At 40.4% G+C, this 18,738-nt stretch overlaps 1 protein-coding gene across 1 annotated transcript in view; it reads left to right on the forward strand.

The window, feature by feature from the left end:
• Positions 1-3,641: 3,641 nt before the first annotated feature.
• Positions 3,642-18,738, forward strand: part of ablim2 (actin binding LIM protein family, member 2) — a 45,935-nt gene continuing 30,838 nt past the window's right edge. Inside the window, exons 1-2 of the mRNA XM_030773719.1 lie at positions 3,642-3,788; positions 10,804-10,959. Of these exons, the coding sequence (XP_030629579.1) occupies positions 3,773-3,788; positions 10,804-10,959 (172 nt within the window). The 5' untranslated portion in view covers positions 3,642-3,772. The remainder of the gene's footprint in view (positions 3,789-10,803; positions 10,960-18,738) is intronic.

The following is an 18,738-nucleotide window of genomic DNA, read 5'->3' on the forward strand; positions in this document are numbered from 1 at the left end:
AAACAAAAACACTCATGGAGTACTTTCTTCTTTTCCTCTGTACACTTTGATTACTGACCAGAGACCTTTTGACTGATTGAAAAAGCTTCTGGTTTTTGAAGGTTCTATGTTACCTATGAGACAGTGTCACACAAGCTGTACTCACATTTGTCAAACGTGCACAGCCCACAAATCTGACTTAACCGTGAGTAAGCAGTTTGGAATGAAAAAGAAAGACCTCTTTGTCTCAACAAAGAAAAAAAAAGAGAGAAAAAGAAATTGCTCATTGTGTCAATTATTCAGTCGTTTACAAGGAAACACAGGATTTTTTTTCTTTTCAAAGCTTTCTTTCTTTGTGAGGAGTGCAATTTTATTCTCTCAAACACATTTTTTTCATTCCTGCTATAATGCGCAGACTCACATACTCACCCAGAAACAATGTTCACTAACTCATGCTGAAACACTAAAGATTCTATAGATGAAAGAGTTTATGAGTGAGGCGACACCCAGAGGTTCTCAGTGCATATTATCCGTAAATTTGACAGTACCTGACTCATCAGTGTGTCTTCTACACCTCTGTTGATTTGTGAGCTTAAATAAAAGAGGCTCTGAGAGCTCCTCAACACAACTCACACTTATCTAATAGACACGCGTCTAACCATAATATTCTGTGCTAATGGAACCACTTTTCCACGTGCTCTTTACTGACCAAAATGTACCTCACAGCAATTTTCATCATCACTTATTATTAGAATTCACTTCAGCTTCAGTGATCTGTCTGAGTATGAAACCTCTTATGTCTCAGTGTCTTAACTGTCTTTGAGGTCTGAATTTGACATTAAAAACAGGTCACTTGGGGTCGTGAGTTTTGATCATGGTGTTTGTGTGTGTGCGTGTACGTGAGTGTATAACCGATTAAACATTTGGATTGCAGCCTGATGAGGTATTTTGGGTGTGCTCTGGAAGTGGCCATTGTTTTATAAAGTTTAGTTAAAGGGAGTGGAAGTGGTCCAAGTTTCTTACTGCATCTTCACTCGGTGTCCCTGTTATGCAAGTGGGTGTTAGTCTCTGTATAATGACATGGAGTGACCTTTTGCGCATAAGTTACCTCATTTTAGGGTTCATTTGGTATCCAAACAAGAAGTGATTCTCATAACCTCATATTTTGCTGTTGGACCTATAAGCTATCCAGCATATATGAAAATAAAGACTAATAAATGTCTAGTGAATTCCTGTGTCTTCCTCCTGAATCAGCCATACTGGTTTATACCGGCAGTTTTGTAGTGGAATTCGTGGCTGTGGATATGTTGATACAATTCACATAGGCTTGGAATAAGGTCATGTTCCACTTGTAAAAAGATGGGACCTACTATATAAAGACACACAATGAAAATGCTGAGGCCAATTTGTTTGGCTAAGGTTTTGGTTTGGTTTGTTGTTATTTATTCACTGTGAATCAAAAGACGTATCTGATCTAATTTGCCTGTATCTGCAGATATTTGAGTAAGTTTTAGAGGATTTAAGGTGATACATACACAGCAGGTACGTGGGTACAGATTATGTGACAGTATACTAATCAAGTCTCTGGAGGCTGGATCTGAACTTCACTTTGCTGTCTGTGATTAGTGTGCTAACTCACGCTGCCAGACTCTTTGTATTGATCTTTATCTTGGCTTGATTAATAGCATGACAGTCTTCTGTATCTTTGAATACTAAGGAGTAGAAAAATGACTCGGTACACAACCACAGGAAAACACCTGTGTGCTCTGGATATCAAGTCAGAACATGATTTCTAGATTCAGTGCCGTTTTTGGAGTCAAGACAGAGTTGTTCACTGTTAGCCTGGATTGACTATATTTTAATGTCATTCGTTTATTCGTTTTAAAGCAAATGTTCTCATGAATTGTGTAATACAATTGCTTTGGAAGCCTGAACCAATTCCCAATTTTTCCAGAAAAAGTCCTCTTCAACACAACCCCCACCCCCCCCCACCCCCCCACCCAAAGTCCACCTTCTCCCCGGTTGGCCTAATGTCTTAGTTTTCCAACACAATACCCAATCTGCTCAGAAATACATGAATGTTCACAAACAGTTATGGTAGTAAGTGTATGTCAAAAGCAGTCAAAAGTATGAATAGAGGTGAATCCTACCTGAAAATAGAGATATGCTTTACACTGGCCACTTTTTGTATCTGATGTACCAGTGGTAGATACTAATGTCAGTGTGATTCTGACAAACAGTGCTCTGTGAAAATGAGAATGCAAACCTTTATGGGTTCAAAAAAAGAAAACATTCCAGAAGCAGGTGAGGTTTGAACAGTTCAGTGCAGTGGAAAAATTTATCATTGAAAAGCTTCCCCCCCTGCTGAGGTCAGTATATCAAAGTCCCCCCATCCCCTCCCCATCACGTATTAAATGTCTGTTTCAAATGCCTGACATTATTCATGAAAGAGAGCGACAGAGAGAGAGAGAGAGAGAGAGAGAGAGGGAAATATACGATAGCACTAACAAAACGACAAATGCTTATCTTTGTAAGCCGTTAGAAGTGCTTTAATTAAACTGCCCTGGCGGTGTGAAAAGTTCTCCTGATCTCAAATGCCTCCTTGACCGGACATATGATTATTCATATTTTAGGATTTTCATTAGGGCGCCTCCATTCAAGTGTGACCTTGCAAATGGAGTTGTGATGATAAAATTCCAGCTATTGTAACCATTCAAACACATTTTGAAAGTAGCACGGAATAGAACCCACATAGAAGTTGAGTTCTGTACTGGGGATAGTCGTTCAAATACTTGACTTTTGTTTATCAAGCTCTTGAAACTTTAAATCCTTTGAATATGTTTTGAATGGCAGTTCAAAAATTGTCTGCTGGCCATTAGGTTACAGTGCTCAGGATGATTGTGCAAAAAGTACAGCAGTCTGTGATCCTTAGTCACTGAAAGTATTTTAGCCAATCTCTTGGCTGCAAGACGTGTACAATGCATAGATGGAGCCCAATGTTTATGACGCGTGCACTGTTGGATTTGCTGGATGCTGTTTCCACATAGACAGGATCCTGACCTTAGCCACTTTCCCTTCAGTAATCCAGTACCGCAGGATCATCAATTATTTAGCCCTGTTACGGTACAGAAAATAGCAAAATTTCAAAAATAAGCATTTGATAAATATTGACCTAGGGGTTATATTTTCTCAGTGCACCTTACGACTGGATACTTCTCAGCTTTCTTACGTCTGCTCACGACGATGTGTAGTAATATTTGATTTGGTGCCGGTTTGGTTATCTTTTTCTTTTTAAACAATTCATGATCGCTTTAAACGACTGAATGCACTGCGTTGCACTGCGCACATCCTGCAAACGAAGTCTCTGGTGAAGTAGCATAACCATACCATTTCCACTTATTTGCTGGGTGCGCGAATCCATCAGCACCACACGCGAACAAGTTGCGGTAGACGCCCTGAGATGTTAGGGAGGTGTCTTTTTGTCTAGAAGATTCTATTTATAATAGATTGCTGCAATACCTCTGTAACTCAGATGGTTACTCGGTACTTTAGTGGCTTTCGGGAATCATATGACCAGCCGCTCATTCCTGTGGTAACGCAGTGACACACGAAGCGCATGCCGCTGCAGCTCTTTACGAGGACACTGTCACCTCAGCCACCCACACTCAGAACACCGCTTTAAGAGGATGTCCCATTCTTCTGCGCAACGCTAAAATACGCTTGGATATTTAAACAAACAGTCATCTTAATTATCGGATTTATAGCTCAGACGGTGTCGGAGAAAGATATCACGATGCCAGAGGAAAAAGGTAAAGACACATTGTTGTGTTGGGACTTTTTTTTGACTTATTATTAAGAAACACCTTTTTGGGATCTTCAAGTGAACGCTCGGGCTGTTCTGTGTACCTACCACATAGCTTTTCAGTGGCGTATACTTTGTCTTGTACCTGTGCCGTCTTATATAGTATGTCATTTGACATTCAGCACTAATTCGTAACATTTTGGAATATTTATTTCGTAATATCTGATTGACAGCTCAGTGTCGAGATTCTTTGTAATGCAGGTGTCACCTGAATATATTCACATTTTCGCTGAGTCTCAGTACATTTTCTACACCAAATGTTGTACATTACGTGGTCACAAATCGATGAAGTGATCTTATTTGATGGGTGTGGCATTGGCTTATGGTTGTCCTCTGTCATCGCGAAGTATGAACATTGACCATATAAACGTCTGTAACAATAATACCCCACCTAGAGGAAATATAATTATCAGGCAGGACAACATGCTGCAGCACACCATGAGCTCTGTTACAATATGGACCCTCTGGACAACTGCCTGGACTTCATGATAGCGTGTGTCTGTGTGTCTGTGTGTGTTTAGTAAAGGAATACTGAGATTATTTAACAAGACGATGGCTGCAGGCATAATTGTTTCCATGCACACATGACCATGTGCTTTTAAATTGTTAATGGCAAGATGATAATAAGTGTCGTAATGGAGGTTGCTATGAAGTGCCACATATTATGACATAATACTCTTTCTTAAGGTTTGTCATTGTTTAAGACTGCACAGAAATTCAGTTTAATTTTCAAATGTTTGTCAATAACAAGCTGACAAGCTGGTCCCACATAGTCGAGAGACACCAGAGCTGGTGTGAATTAGAATCAGAGGTCAGTAATGGAAAAAGTGATTAGCTGGTGTGTGTACGTGTTTGTGTGTGTGTGTTTGTGTACGTGTGTGTGTGTTGGGGTAAATTACTATTCACTGTGGAATCATAATGTAGCAACACTTCAGTAGTGCACTGTCCCTCTCACAGCAGCATGTCCTCACCCTCACACACACACACACACACACACACACACACACACACACACACACACACACATCCAAAGGGTATCCAGGCTATGATGTAACGGTTGGAGGGTTCCCAGCAGTCAGTGAGACGCCCCTCATACCAATAGCCCTGCTGGTAAACAAACCTGCCGCCTGTCCCTCACATGTGAAATACACACACACACACACACACACACACACACAAAAACACACAGTGATTTTTTGTTTTTTGATTTTTCTTGTTTCTGATGTTAGCAGTCTACATATTTATAGTCACTACACACACTCTGACAGGTCTACAGTGCTTTATTTCCATTACTTTCCCCTTGAGACCTCATCCATTACCCTTTTTTCCAGGACATCACTGAGACTAGACTTGGATCTGTTAACTTTTCTTGATCCATATGTCTGGTTTTGAGAGTGTAATTCCCCTTAGGTTAAATTTCTAAATCTCATTCCAGGTTTTTGCTGATTATCTATGATCTTGGCGTGTTCACACAACAGCATGTCACTGAAAAATGAGAGATCAGTCTAGGCTTTAAAGTGTCTGTGAAAATTTAAGCACTCCTTTTTGTCTGAGTGTGTAGTATGCGTGATATCTGCGGACATGCGTGAGGCGCGTGTGACGTTTTGGAGATAAGCTGTGGTGAAATACATGAAAATCATGGTCTTTTTACCGTTGCTTTGTTAACCATTAACCGCTTGATAGGCCTGTTTGTGGTCAATGACTCCAAGAAAATCACAAGCGACTGCTCAGATAATGAAAGCTTTGCAAGAGGGAACATCTGCACTTATGCAACACAGCCTCCAAACGGGAATGCAGCATTACAGGAGAACAAGCAGCGTTCTGCAAAAGCCAGCTGGAGCGGCACGTGGGATGCCCCCAACGCTCCCTCTGTTGTTACACATGGTTGCCATGTGAGGTGTCCATAGAAACAGATATAAATATGAACCCTCTCATCCTTTCTTGGCACAATTTGAGTCAGGAGGCATGACCCCCACTGATTAGACAAACTGAGCATTGACGGACATTTATGATAAAAGAACGAGAGGCCTCTGCTTATCCTCTCCCAGAAGTCTTCCTCTCCCTTCTCCTTCCTCCCCGCTTTTTTTTTTTTTCTTTTCAATCTCTTTCTTTTCCACGGCCGTTTATGCTCACTACTCTCTTTCTCTTCTGTCACTGTGTCCCTTCATTAGAGACTGAAGAGCTGAATTTCTTGGGTATCACTCTCTTGAGGAGCCACAAGGGGGTCTTTTGATTGTACTCTGCCCCATAAGGTCATAAGGTCAAATACCAGTCAAATGCAGAGACACTGGAAGTGTATCTGTTACCAGGAACCCTTGAATGGAGGTGCAAAGCTGCAGGGTTGGAATTAATGGTAGATTTATATGCACAGGTGTATGTTGCTGCGTCTCTTTGATAAATAACATTAAATGTCCAACAGAGCCTTGTGACTTTCCAAATGCTCAGAAGGGAGTTTTCCCCCAACAAGAGCTAAGAATATGTTGAGCCTATGCATTTTTCTGGTTTTTAAATGGTCTCCAAATGACCACTGACAAACGCTCCGACCTGCTGAACAGAGTTTTGAAATCAGGAGAATCAGTGTAGTGATGTGTGCACTGTTATCAGTGGTAATTCATGTGAGATCTTATCTAAGACTTCAGCAAGAATAAACTGAAGGTCAGAAAAGCCTGTGTCGTGTTTCGATTCTGTCTTTGCTGACGAGGAATTTTTCATTCATACGTCATCAGAATGATTTCACTGAAGCAAAGATCAAACAGCAACAATTATTACCAAGCACTTACATAGCTAACAATATCCAATTATCATAGCACATCATAGTACATTCAGATCAGTACAGAGTTATGGACAAATTTTCAGTAGTTTAGTGTGTATCTGTTCATTTCAGTTTTAGAATCTCGATATAGGCATGACGTTTGCTTCAATGTAATCTTTTTTTTTTCTTTTTGTGTGTACAGCTCATTCTTGTTAGCTAAGTGAATTAACTCTTTAGGTGGGACACTGAGGCCTTGGGTGGGTGGGTGAATGGATGGAAGCAGTAACCCGAGCGGTAGGCAGGCGGAGAAGCGTGAGCCACGTAGATGCATTCCAGCTTGAATGTTGGAGAGCAGGATGGAATCCCCATGGGTTGAGGGAAGGTTTCTATTTATAGCGAACCTATTCCAAGACGGCTGTCACTTTGTGCACCAAATCTCTTTGATAATAAGTAACCTGATTATGTGTGTATGTACGTGTTAATATTTATGTAAGTGCATGTAAATTTGTTTGTCCTCTTTCTATGAGAGATCAGGCTCTTGGCGTATGTAGCTTCTCTGCATTGACCTTTCATAGGCAGGACATATGACAGGTAGCAGGAATTGATGAATGGTGTGAACACGTGTGCCATGCTTAGTGCAGGCTGTGTATTACAGGCACCCTCACACATACTGAAAAGCAGTCTGCTACTGCTGCATTTGAGCGTAATGCACAGAACATTTGGGGCTGGTTTCTATATTGTTTAAGTACCCAGCTGTGGCCTATTAAATACTGTGTAATGTAGAGCAGTGGGCTGCATTTTAATGCGTCAAAGATGGTTAAGGTTAAAAATAAAAGAAAATAATTTTACGTTGGTGTTTGCGTTTTGAAACTCCACGATTATGTCAGCGATACATTTTAAACATAATAGAATTTAATTTTCATGTCTAATATGGCTTTTGGCATAAAAATGTTTTGGGAATAGAAATCCAAAGTTAGATATATACATACACTGTGGTTAGAAAGCAGGGGCCTGTACCACGAAGTGAGGTAACTGGCTTATCCAGGTAACTTCTGGTTAAGTTAACTCAGAGTAAGTAGTAAACCTCCTAATAGAGGAGCCCTATGGCTTTGTTTTGCTAGGAGAATGAAACCAAAAGGCTCTTCTATTAGGAGCTTTACTACTTGCTCTGAGTTAACCAGAATTTACCTGAATAAGCCAGGTACCTCGTCTCGTAGTACAGGCCCGTGGTCTCTTGAGTTTACCATGACCACAAATCTGTTTTTTAAATTGGGGGAACCTTAATGTGAGGGAACCCTGTATGCATACAAAAAAGAGAAGAAACATGACGCTTATTGAGTAAACTAAAGTATTACACTATAGTACATTATGCTGTGCTATTCTAAATGGACTGTTATGTGAGTGCACAAATACCTTTACAGTTGCTTTGTGGTACTTTGTAATGGGTGGTATAGTACTTGAGTACTTGAACCCACTAACTTTGGGTTTCTGTTTTGTATCGAAAATGATTTATGCTGCATCTCTTCACAATCATGTCACACAGGTCATAAACAACATTGCTATTGTTTGATTCTGCAATTATAAAGTAGTTACGTTTAGTATATTGTGCTGCTTATCACTGAACTATGTCATATTAACAGTCACTTATCTCTTGTCACTCCTCCTTAACAACAGGAATGACCTTCAGTGAAACCCTTAATGGCGTGGCCTTTTCTTATTTGGGCAATAGCACCTAAACCAGTGCAGAAAGGACAAAATATTCATTATGATATGATGGGAAAGAATGCAGGGTATTGGAAAATTACGTTTTTTGTCATTCCAAATAATTGAACTGTAACTTTTTTTTTTTTTTTTCAGTTGGTCAACCACCTATCTGAAAACCTATGCTTTGTGTATTGTTTTTGTCACAAATGACAGTGAGGAGGCACAAAGTGTGCTTATCTATAGTTTAAAAGAGTTTAACCGAATTTAACAGAGAGAAAGTGTTGCTGAAATATTGGGCTCTTCTCAGTCTAATCAAGTCTCTGTCTGTCACATTGCTTTGATCAAGACAATGTATGATATTCAGTGAATTTGTGTTTTCAGAAATAAGTCCTTTAAGTTCTGAGTCATTATGTGCATGAGGTATTTTTAAACTTGGACAGAGATTCCAGAGTAAAACTGAAGTATTACTGCAAACATTTACATTTTGTGTGTGTTGGTTGATTTTAGTAATTGACAGTTGTACTTTGTCATTTTTTGACAATTTATTTTATTGATCGACTACTTTTGATATTGTAGCTAAATAACCTGGGAAAATAAAGCATTTTCTCTTGTAAAATGAAGAGAAAAGCATTACTGGATGTCTTACCCAGAAGCATTTCATACTGGTATAACTGGGGATAATGGGTGTCTATCCCTCAGAACTTTGTACAGAATGGTTTGGATAAAACTGGTTCTTTTGAGGCACCTTGACTTCTTTATGAGGCTGCCTGACTCTCCCCTTTAACATTCTTCTCTTTATTGGAAACATACCCTCACTTTGAGCACCGGTAGTTTAATCCTGTGGGTGCCAACACATGTTCAGTAACCTTTGGTCTTGCTTAAGCAATGGTGTGTTTTGGCTTGTGCATCATTCTGATTTACATTAACCACACTGCTTATGAAAGCTTGATTTGCTTGATTGTAATCTAGGAATGTTGGAAATGCTTTGTATTTCAAGTAAGAGACAGGTTTCACATTATACATCTTTTACAACAATAAACTGTCCAAAGAAAGTAGCCATGGAAAAAAGAGAGAGAGAGAAAAAAACCCAATGGACGTTCATTTTGCTGAACATGATATAGAGGTAGGAGGTCACCTCTATGGTCTCTGAGGGGGATCAGAGGGGTCTGTTTAGGTTGAGAATAAGGGACATGGTCCCTGAAGTTTAACAAGACCACATGATCTATGAGAGCAGGAAATACATTCATTTTAATGGGGACTGTAAACATTCCCTGCATGCTTTACTTCAGTCACAGGAACAGTAGACTGTTCTCTTAGGCCTCCTAAAATGACACATTTGTAACCTTTACAAATGTCCTTCACATGCTTAATTAAGTCCTCACTGGCGTAATTCAAGTTTGGTGGGATGTACATGTGTCCTTGTGTGTCTTCAGGGAATTTGCCTCCATGTTGGATGACAGAGAATGCTAATAGACAGTAGACACTGTTTAAAAGGTATGGACTTTGAAAGAAAAAAAAATATCATCCACTAAAAAATGATTTTTGAAAAACTTAACACAGGGTGCGTCCCTACCTTTGGTCTCACAGCGTCCCTACCTTTGGTCACCTACACACACACACACACACACACTCACACACACACACACACACACACACACACACACACACACACACACACAAATGCAGTGGTGTACAATACTCCGGAAGCCTTATAATCCAGTTATAGTAAAGAGCAGACTGACCAAACAGGCTTGTCTCTCAGTGACAGAGCTGAGAGACCAAGTACCTTAGCACACCCAGACTCATGAATGAAATAAACACAAGGACAGATTCTCAACCGCCATTAACAAACTAAAAAAAAAACATCCTCTAACAAATGGTACTGTTTACTTCATCCACATTTGTTAGGTGCTCCACCCTCTCCTTGTGAAAATCTGCCACAGAATGACACAGGCTATCCACATGGAACCAGTTGTATTGTTTGCACACCCTCTCAGAAAAAATGTTGCCTTCTCTTAAATAAAAAGAATTTCTTTCCAGCTGGATGTTAGCCTAAGCCGTGACGTGCTGCTGTAAGAATGTGATTGCCTTGTGTTGGAAAACTGTATGTGTGGGATGGGAAGTTGAGGGAGGGACAACGTTTAAATGGACTGAATGAGCCTAAAGGCAAAATTTTGTTGACATTTAAAACAGGCCTGTAAGCCATTAATTCACAGTACAGACATCTTTAGCAAAAGACAGTTGTAAGCTTTTGTATATTGGGAAAGCAGTTTGCATTTTAAGCAAGTCAAATGTGATCCAGAAAATATTTTAGCTAAAAAAAGGGTTTTATGCAAAACTAGCAAGGTGCGGATATGAATGTGTAATCACGGTTGAACTTCTCCGTTTTGTTTTAAGGTTCATCCTTGATGTGTCTGTTTGAATGTGTGTGTGTCTGCGTATCTAATTCCAGAAACGCTTTGTTGTGGTGTAACACATTTTCTCTTCTTTTTTCTGTCCATCTCAGTGTTTCACCAGCAGGCTGTACACAGTCCCTTGGAGCAGCAGCAGAAGCCGGGTCAGGCCGGCCCCATCCCCTGTCAGAACTGTGGAAAACCCTGCAAGGGTGAAGTCCTGCGCGTACAGAACAAACACTTTCACATCAAGTGCTTCGTCTGCAAAGGTAACGCGTCAATACCGTTACAGTCTACGGCTTCCATCACCGCTCGTAGGGGCATAACACGCAAAGAAAGAAAGCCACGCGCAGACAAGTCCGCTCACGTGCCTTGTAATTGTTATTTATAATATTCGCACTTGACTGTGCTATTAGAGAATTAAGCATGCTGGATAGGCTGGAGCTGTCTGAAGGAGAGCGTGCTGCCAACGTGCTGTTTTGGTCCTTTGTGTTTTGTTGTCCCTTATGTAATGAACATGTTTCAAAGCACCTTTGAAAGCACACCTGCCGTGCACCTGCTGTGACCTGCCAAGGGGGAGAGATCAAAGAAAAACTTACAGACAAATGAGCTTTTTACGAGAGAACTTGCTTATTCTTTCTTTCTAGGTATGTAGAATATAGATTATAGATTAATATAGATTATATTAATGCATATGAGTCGTGATTTAATGTATCGGTAGCAGAGACAATGTAGGAATCAACTCTACACTGCTCAGAATGGGCTCTTTTTTAGTGGCAGGGCTGGGTTTACACTGGCCCTCAGTATTAGCCACAGTGGTATTCCTGGCACCTGGTGTTGTTTTGATGGAGTAGAGGAACACCTAAAAGATGAAATCATAGATTTTATCTGTTTGATTTAAGAGGTACTATTAAAACAGACAGGCGGATTTCACTCAGAGATCTGTTGTCAACACATCAAAAGAAAGGTAGTAATGCAGTTTCCTGCTTCATCTCTTTGTGTGTGTGTGTGTGTGTGTGTGTGTGTGTGTGTGTGTGTGTGTGTGTGTGTGTGTGTGTGTGAGTGTGCGCGTGCGTGTGCGTGTGCGTGTGCGTGTGCGTATGTATTTGTGAGTGTGAGTGTGAGTCTATATGTATGTGTGTGTGTGTGTGTGTGTGCGCGGGGGTGTGCGTGCGTGCGTGCATACATGTGTTTTGCACGTCAGTTTGTCTGGGGGTTAGTCAAAGCGGCTGTTGTCCACGTGATGTTGTTGTGAATGTGAACACAGATGCTGGTTGCTAGGCAATGTCAGGGTCTTTGGCACTGTCCATCTGTAGCTGGAGTTCTGCACGGTTATTCTTACATCAGTGTCTAACGCCTATGGCCAAAAAGAGCATTCCTCCCTCTTTGGATCTGTATGCAAAGGAAAGTAAAAAGAGGGATTAAAAAAACAAATTCTCTGACAGTGACTCAGTAAATTACCCTTCATAACCATAATTATTGGAGTTGTCTTTGGAGCTGTCTTATTTATAAGGGAATGCAGAGGTCATTCCCTAAAGTCAAATGGATCAAAGACAGATTAAAGCCAGTAATTAACAGCTAATGTCTCTTACTTAGTAAAGAAATTCTCAACTCAAATGACACGATCAGCATTTAGAGGATGGTAGTGTTTTAATTTTGTTTTGTTTATTATTTATTAGCCTCTTCTCCCAATTACACATGGCCAAATGCCAGTGTTTAATGAGACTCTTCATCTGGAAAGGTAGAGGCTTGTACACGCTACCTCCAAAACACGTTAAAATACATCTTTTCACTCTGTTGCACTCAGGTAATGTATTATGACTGGAGAGGATCATTATTCATTTAGTTTAGTCTACAGTGATGTAAGCACTGATAAAAGTGCCCCATTGACAGTGTGTCAGAAATTACCTTTTCATACTGGCAGTTCATTTGGGGTCTGTACTCTGTTAACCAGAATTTAAAGCGAGAGATTAGCCTCAAAATGGGAAAAAACCCCTCTGTTTCTTCCTAGAATTCCATAACAGGAAATCAGGATGAATTACATTTCCTGTAAATTTATTGCATCAGATCTCATCCTCTGTCATGAGACAAAATAAGGACGGGGAGAGTAAGGGAGAGAAAATATAGAAAAAGGGAAAAAAACAGGTGATGGATATATAATTGAATTTCAGAGGTATGATCTGTCATGAAAGTAGTGAAAGAAATGTCTTATAGCTTGTTTAACTGTGACTTCAGAATCTCTGGAAACAAATCAAATATCCAGACTGCAGCTTGTCAGTCAGGCAGTCAGATGATAGTGTGTGTCAGGGGCCATACAGGCGATCGTGTGTGTCAGGGGCCATACAGATGACAGTGTGTGTCAGGGGCTGTACAGATGATAGTGTGTGTCAGGGGCCATACAGGTGATCGTGTGTGTCAGGGGCCGTACAGATGACAGTGTGTGTCAGGGGCCATACAGGCGATCGTGTGTGTCAGGGGCCGTACAGATGACAGTGTGTGTCAGGGGCTGTACAGATGATAGTGTGTGTCAGGGGCCAGAACACAGGGAAGGGAAACTCTCAGTAATGATTTTATCAGTTGTGATTAGCAATGTCTAAGTACACATAGAGGTTTCAAGTCTATGTAGCCAGATAATATCTGATCTAAGGGCCATGGAAAGAACTGAGAGGTTACACCACAACTAAATACATCATGGTTCTTTTTTTACTTTTTTTTTTTAATGTTAGAATGATACAATTTGTCATGATAAACTTTTCCCACCCTGCTTCTCTTCTACCTTTGCCTGTTTCATTTATCGAATGGAATGGAATTTACAGCTGAAAGCACTGTAATAAAATGACTGCCTAATGTCTACAAGGTGTTTGGTGTTGCTCTGACTACTCTAGTCCTCTCAGAAATGTTGTTTCACAAGGAAACTGGGAGATAAGGGGCATTAATGGGAGGAATGGAACAAGGCCCTATCATCTGAACACTCTACAATAATATTTCTCCACCCATTGTATCAGATCACATATCACATCAAGTAGCTTGAGCTGTTTTATAACGGTCATTCAGAGAGAACTTTTGTCATGTGGAGGTGTGGTTGTATTTTTTACAGGAAACGTGTATTACGTTTTACTCCTGATCCAGAGTCACACCCGTAGGGAACTTTGGACGGTAAAACACCAGAGCGCTGACCACAACTTGTTATCATTTTGTTATCATTTCCGAGACTCAGAGAAGGGAATGGATGGTGCAACATGAGAGTCTAATGACAGGCCTCTGTGTAACTGGAAAACTTTTGCTCTATCGTCAATGATAACATGTCGATGCTATTTGAATCAGGGGGAATTTACGAGTCCAAAAACTGAACACACCCAATTCCGATCCAAACACGTTGGTGTAGATTCAAAACACAAGGCTTTTTTTCCCCCCTCTTTTTTTTTTACAGAGGTGGAAAATAGCTCCATTTTTATTCAAGAGGTGAGAAAACTAGCTCTCAGTTACTCACAGCTATACACACAAGATAAAGAACAAAGGCAGGATGTATTAGATATTCACAACATTAACATATCCCGTCCTGATGCCCCTGAGTAGAACTGGCCACTGCATATGTTGGGTAGATGTATATCTGTATCGAACATACTGTACTTAAATAGTGACAAAGCTAAGCCTGTCAGCTCTCTGAGCCATTTTCAGATTGTCCTTAAATATACAATGTTCCAGTGCAACTGTGGTGTGTGTGAGTGTGTGTGTGTGTGTGTGTGTGTGTGCGTGTGTGCGCGCGCACGTGTATGCCATAGTATGGTCTCTGTGTGTGGATAAACTGTGTTAGAAAATGTGAGTATTTATGTGTGTACATATGTTTGTGTCTGTAAGTAACACAGTGCTCAAATGCAGCTGTTTTTGGGTGTTCACAGTAAGGGTTTGGTTTTTGTTTTGTAAAGAGTGTTTGACAGGAGCATGCTTAGCCTGAGGAGATTGTTTCATTCTTCACACACATACACACGCACGCACACACACACACACACACACACAAACACACACACACACACACACACACACACACAAACACACACACACGCACACACACACACAAACACACAAACACACATACACACGCACACACACACAAACACACAAACACACGCATCCATGCTGTCTAGGAATAGGTCCAAACTGTGTGAGTCTGGGTGTGGTGTTGAGATTTATGGTGAGGTGCGGAGGTCCAGTGTTTTGACTTCAGCTCTGTTCTGTAACATGATACTAAAGCTCAGACTGAACCTCTGAGAGGCAGAATCTGAATCAGAGGTCATAGAGGAGGTTGTCACAATGGGAGGGATCACACACACTGAGCTGTCACAGCTAAGGAAATATGAATGGTATGATAAATGCGCTCGCTCGCACTCATGGACAGACATGTGCAATGTACACATCCATGCTTCCTCACATGCTGTCCCCTGTGCCTTCTCTCTCTCTCTCTCTCTATCTCTCTCTGTCTCTCTCTAATTCTGTCTTTTTTTTCATTGTGGATTCAGTTATGGATTTCAGTTATGGATTCAGAAATGTGTTCAATGCTTGTACCATATAAGGTCTTATTGATGTAATCATATTATAAATTAACCTAATTTGGGATGTATATTGAACCGTGGTAAATCAGTGGGGTGGGTCAGAAGAGCGTGCAGGTTCGTTTCTGACCTTGCATGAATGGACCCAGCAGGAGAGGAAGAAAGAAATAGATCATTGAAGGATGAGAGTCCCTGACTGTCCTTCATTCTCAAATGTCCTTGAATACACCAGAAGAGGCCTAAAACTCACTGGAAGGTCAATATCTTGACTTCACTCTTCAGTCAGGCATTAGATATACAGGCTGTGGCAGGTAAGTCAATACCAGACCAGTCTTTCCTCTGTGGGTACAACCATCATGGGGAATGTAGCCTCCACAGTCAAGCCTTGAAGGACTTTGCTATTTGTACTGTTGTATAAATAATTTTATACAGTTTCAAGGACAAAAACACAGGGGATCCACATGAGGATAATGATATGTCAAATTGATATACTATGCTCTGTTTCATTTGCAACCAACTCTGCTTACAAATGACTGTCACTATAACATTTCATTTTAATATTATATCATCTATATCATAAAACCCAAACAAACACATACAGATAGTTAGATAGAGAAAGAGATAGAGAGAGAGAGAGAGAGAGAGAGAAGAAGAAGAAGAAGCTTTTTGAACCATTACATTAGGCATTGTTTTAGGGATCTGTTCATTGTTCAGTCTCTATTATGGAGCCATTTGAATGCTAACAGCACTAGCTGCATCTCCTAATGCCCAGCATAATGAATTAGGGTTTGAGGTCAACTCTTTAAGGCACAGACTCACAAATACACACACACACACACACACACACACATACTTGAGTAGCTCTCTCCTTTCTATTTCCTGTTTTTCACTCCAACGCTATTGGTGGCTCATCTATATGAATGAAGCTCTTACACAATACATCCCTACCAATAATTTATGAGTCCACTGTGTGTGTCTAAGTGTGTTTGTGTGTTTGAGTGTTTCTGTGGGAAAATGAGCATGTGTAAGTGTGTTCATTCATTGTGTCCTTATTGTGTGTTCTGTGATACACTAGCTCTGAGTTCACATTTGCCCAGAAAACATTTATGAAAATGGATGATGGCAGTATAAAAGGTTGATTTTTTTTTAATCTGTGGTTAACAATGGGTGTGCTAATGAGTGGTTTTTGTTGTAATGGATTATAAGGCTTTTCTTTTTTTAATTAGTCTTAAGTCCATTGTCCTCTTCTGTGAACACTAACAATGACCACAAACAACATCCTAAAGTAAACTCATTTTAGTGCAATACAAACATCACATAAATGCAAAACCTAAAACCGCATGTTTTTTTTTGTTTCATCAAACAGAGCAGACAAACAGTCTTCTCACTGTGACGAGGAGCAATGTGGACACACACACACACACACACAAAGACACGCACACATACGCACACACGTGCGCTCGCACACACACGCACACGCGTGCGCTCGCACACACACGCACAGAGACACACAGACGTGCGCGCACATGCACACAAGGGACAAAGTGTGCGGCTTCCAGTTCCTGCTTATATATCTGCCCCAGTAGGGTCTGCTGGAGGAGCCTTACTGTGCTGTTGAGACCTGAGTCACTGGATTTACTGTTAAGACCTGGTTCGTTACAAGCTCTGAACAAATGTCCGACATGAGAAAATGACATGAGACCATGTTCAGATTTGATACAAAACATACAGTTGCTGCATCAGAAAGAGAGAACCAGGGCACTCAGAGAAACGGATTGCCTGATTTCTTTTTCTCTCCCTTTTCTTAGATTTTTGAGTTTTCTCCCTGAGTGAATTTTGCCAAAGGTCTCGTAAAGTCAAGGTATCCTTATTTGAATGTAGTTTTGTTTCTGAAAGAAAAAGTCATTTTGAAGATTGAGTTCCTCTATTGTGCCAAAGTGCTGGGCTTTTTTTTTGTTTGTTTTTGTTATTATTATTGTTATTGCAGGGTTGTTACGCCCTGAATATTTCTCGCTGATTTACTTACAGTTATTTTCAACAGCTGTTCAGATTTATCTCTGAATCTTCCCTTACATCTTCAAATGCACCTCGTACATAGTGTTTCCCATCAAACTTACCATGAGTGGACATGTCTTAACCTGACAGTGGAACATACCTCTTACTCTCTAAATCTCTGCTTTATTCAATTCCTTAAGCCGAGCTGATTTAAACAGGTATTGCTGTGCTCTGGCTATGTACTTTGATAACACGGAAGCTATCAAAGCTTGAACATTTAAAAAACAGGAATTCAAAAGTTGCTTAGTCATCCATAAAAGAATTATACCAACACTCACAGCATATTATGTAGTCTTTGTATACCTTCGCTCTATGATCGGGCTGTGTGTCATAGCAGGAGTATGAAGCTGTTGCTTTGTCTAAATCGAATGTGACTTTAATTTAACCCAGCATACATGATTTCATTCAGCTAGAGCAGCACTCTCCAGGGCAAGTGTGTGTGTATTTTTAAAACCCATCTGGGTGTTTTTTTATCAGAATGAAGTGCTCTAAAAATGTCTCATTACCCTGATTAAAGTAAGCCGAGAGCTCGTTTTAGAGAGAGTGGTTCATGTGATGATGAGCTGTGCCTAGCGCCCCCGCCCCCCCCCCCCCCCCCCCTTCATCCCCCCATTTACTTTTGCCTGATCATTTTAAGCTCTTTCTGCACAGAGCAATGTATTAAAACTGTCTGAGGTTCATAGAGAGCTCAAAGGATAGTGCAAAAAAAGCACCTACTGCCTGGAAAACATGAGCTAGTTTGGAATTGATAAGTAAAAATGTGTTTTATTAGGGGAGAGGGAGAGAGAGAGAGAGAGAGAGAGAGAGTTTCAATGTTACAATGAATAAAAAAATGAAAAGTATGATTCAGAATTTCCACATTACTCATGTTCTTATGAATTCACGTTTGATCTTGTTATCTTGTAGAGATTCAGTGAGAATGCAGTAGCTTGCTGCAGTTGGGGCAGAGTGTATTATATTTGTTGCCGTCGGGTGAAAGATTACCCGCCTTCTCTGTGCTTTTCCCGTTTATGTGCAGCAGTCATATGGCAGGAAGCCTGTTTGTGTATCACTCTATGTTTGAGAACAGTAACAGATAAACGACGTTATTAGGCCTCCGATGAGTGAGAGACTCATTAATCTTCCATTCATTGTGTGTTTGGTTTTGTTTCTGCCTCAGTCAAGGACATGTTTATACATAATCAGAACTGTGAACATGTTTTTCAAATTCCCTTTCTTACCTTTCATCACCATCATTCTGTGATTTTTTTCTTTCTTTCCTCTCCCTCTTTGGTGTTTTTCATTTTGAATTATCATTTATTTATGTATTTTTGCTTTGTGTTTACTTCAAGTTTAATTGTTCAAGCTAGCACCAGCTTTCGGGATATCGCACGATGATCGATTGCTTTATTTGGCTTGAAGATCCAAACTCTGTTTTTCTCTTCTATGATTTTTGTGATAAAAAAA

This window comes from Chanos chanos, chromosome 5, assembly GCF_902362185.1.
Source record: "Chanos chanos chromosome 5, fChaCha1.1, whole genome shotgun sequence".
NCBI lineage: Eukaryota > Metazoa > Chordata > Actinopteri > Gonorynchiformes > Chanidae > Chanos > Chanos chanos.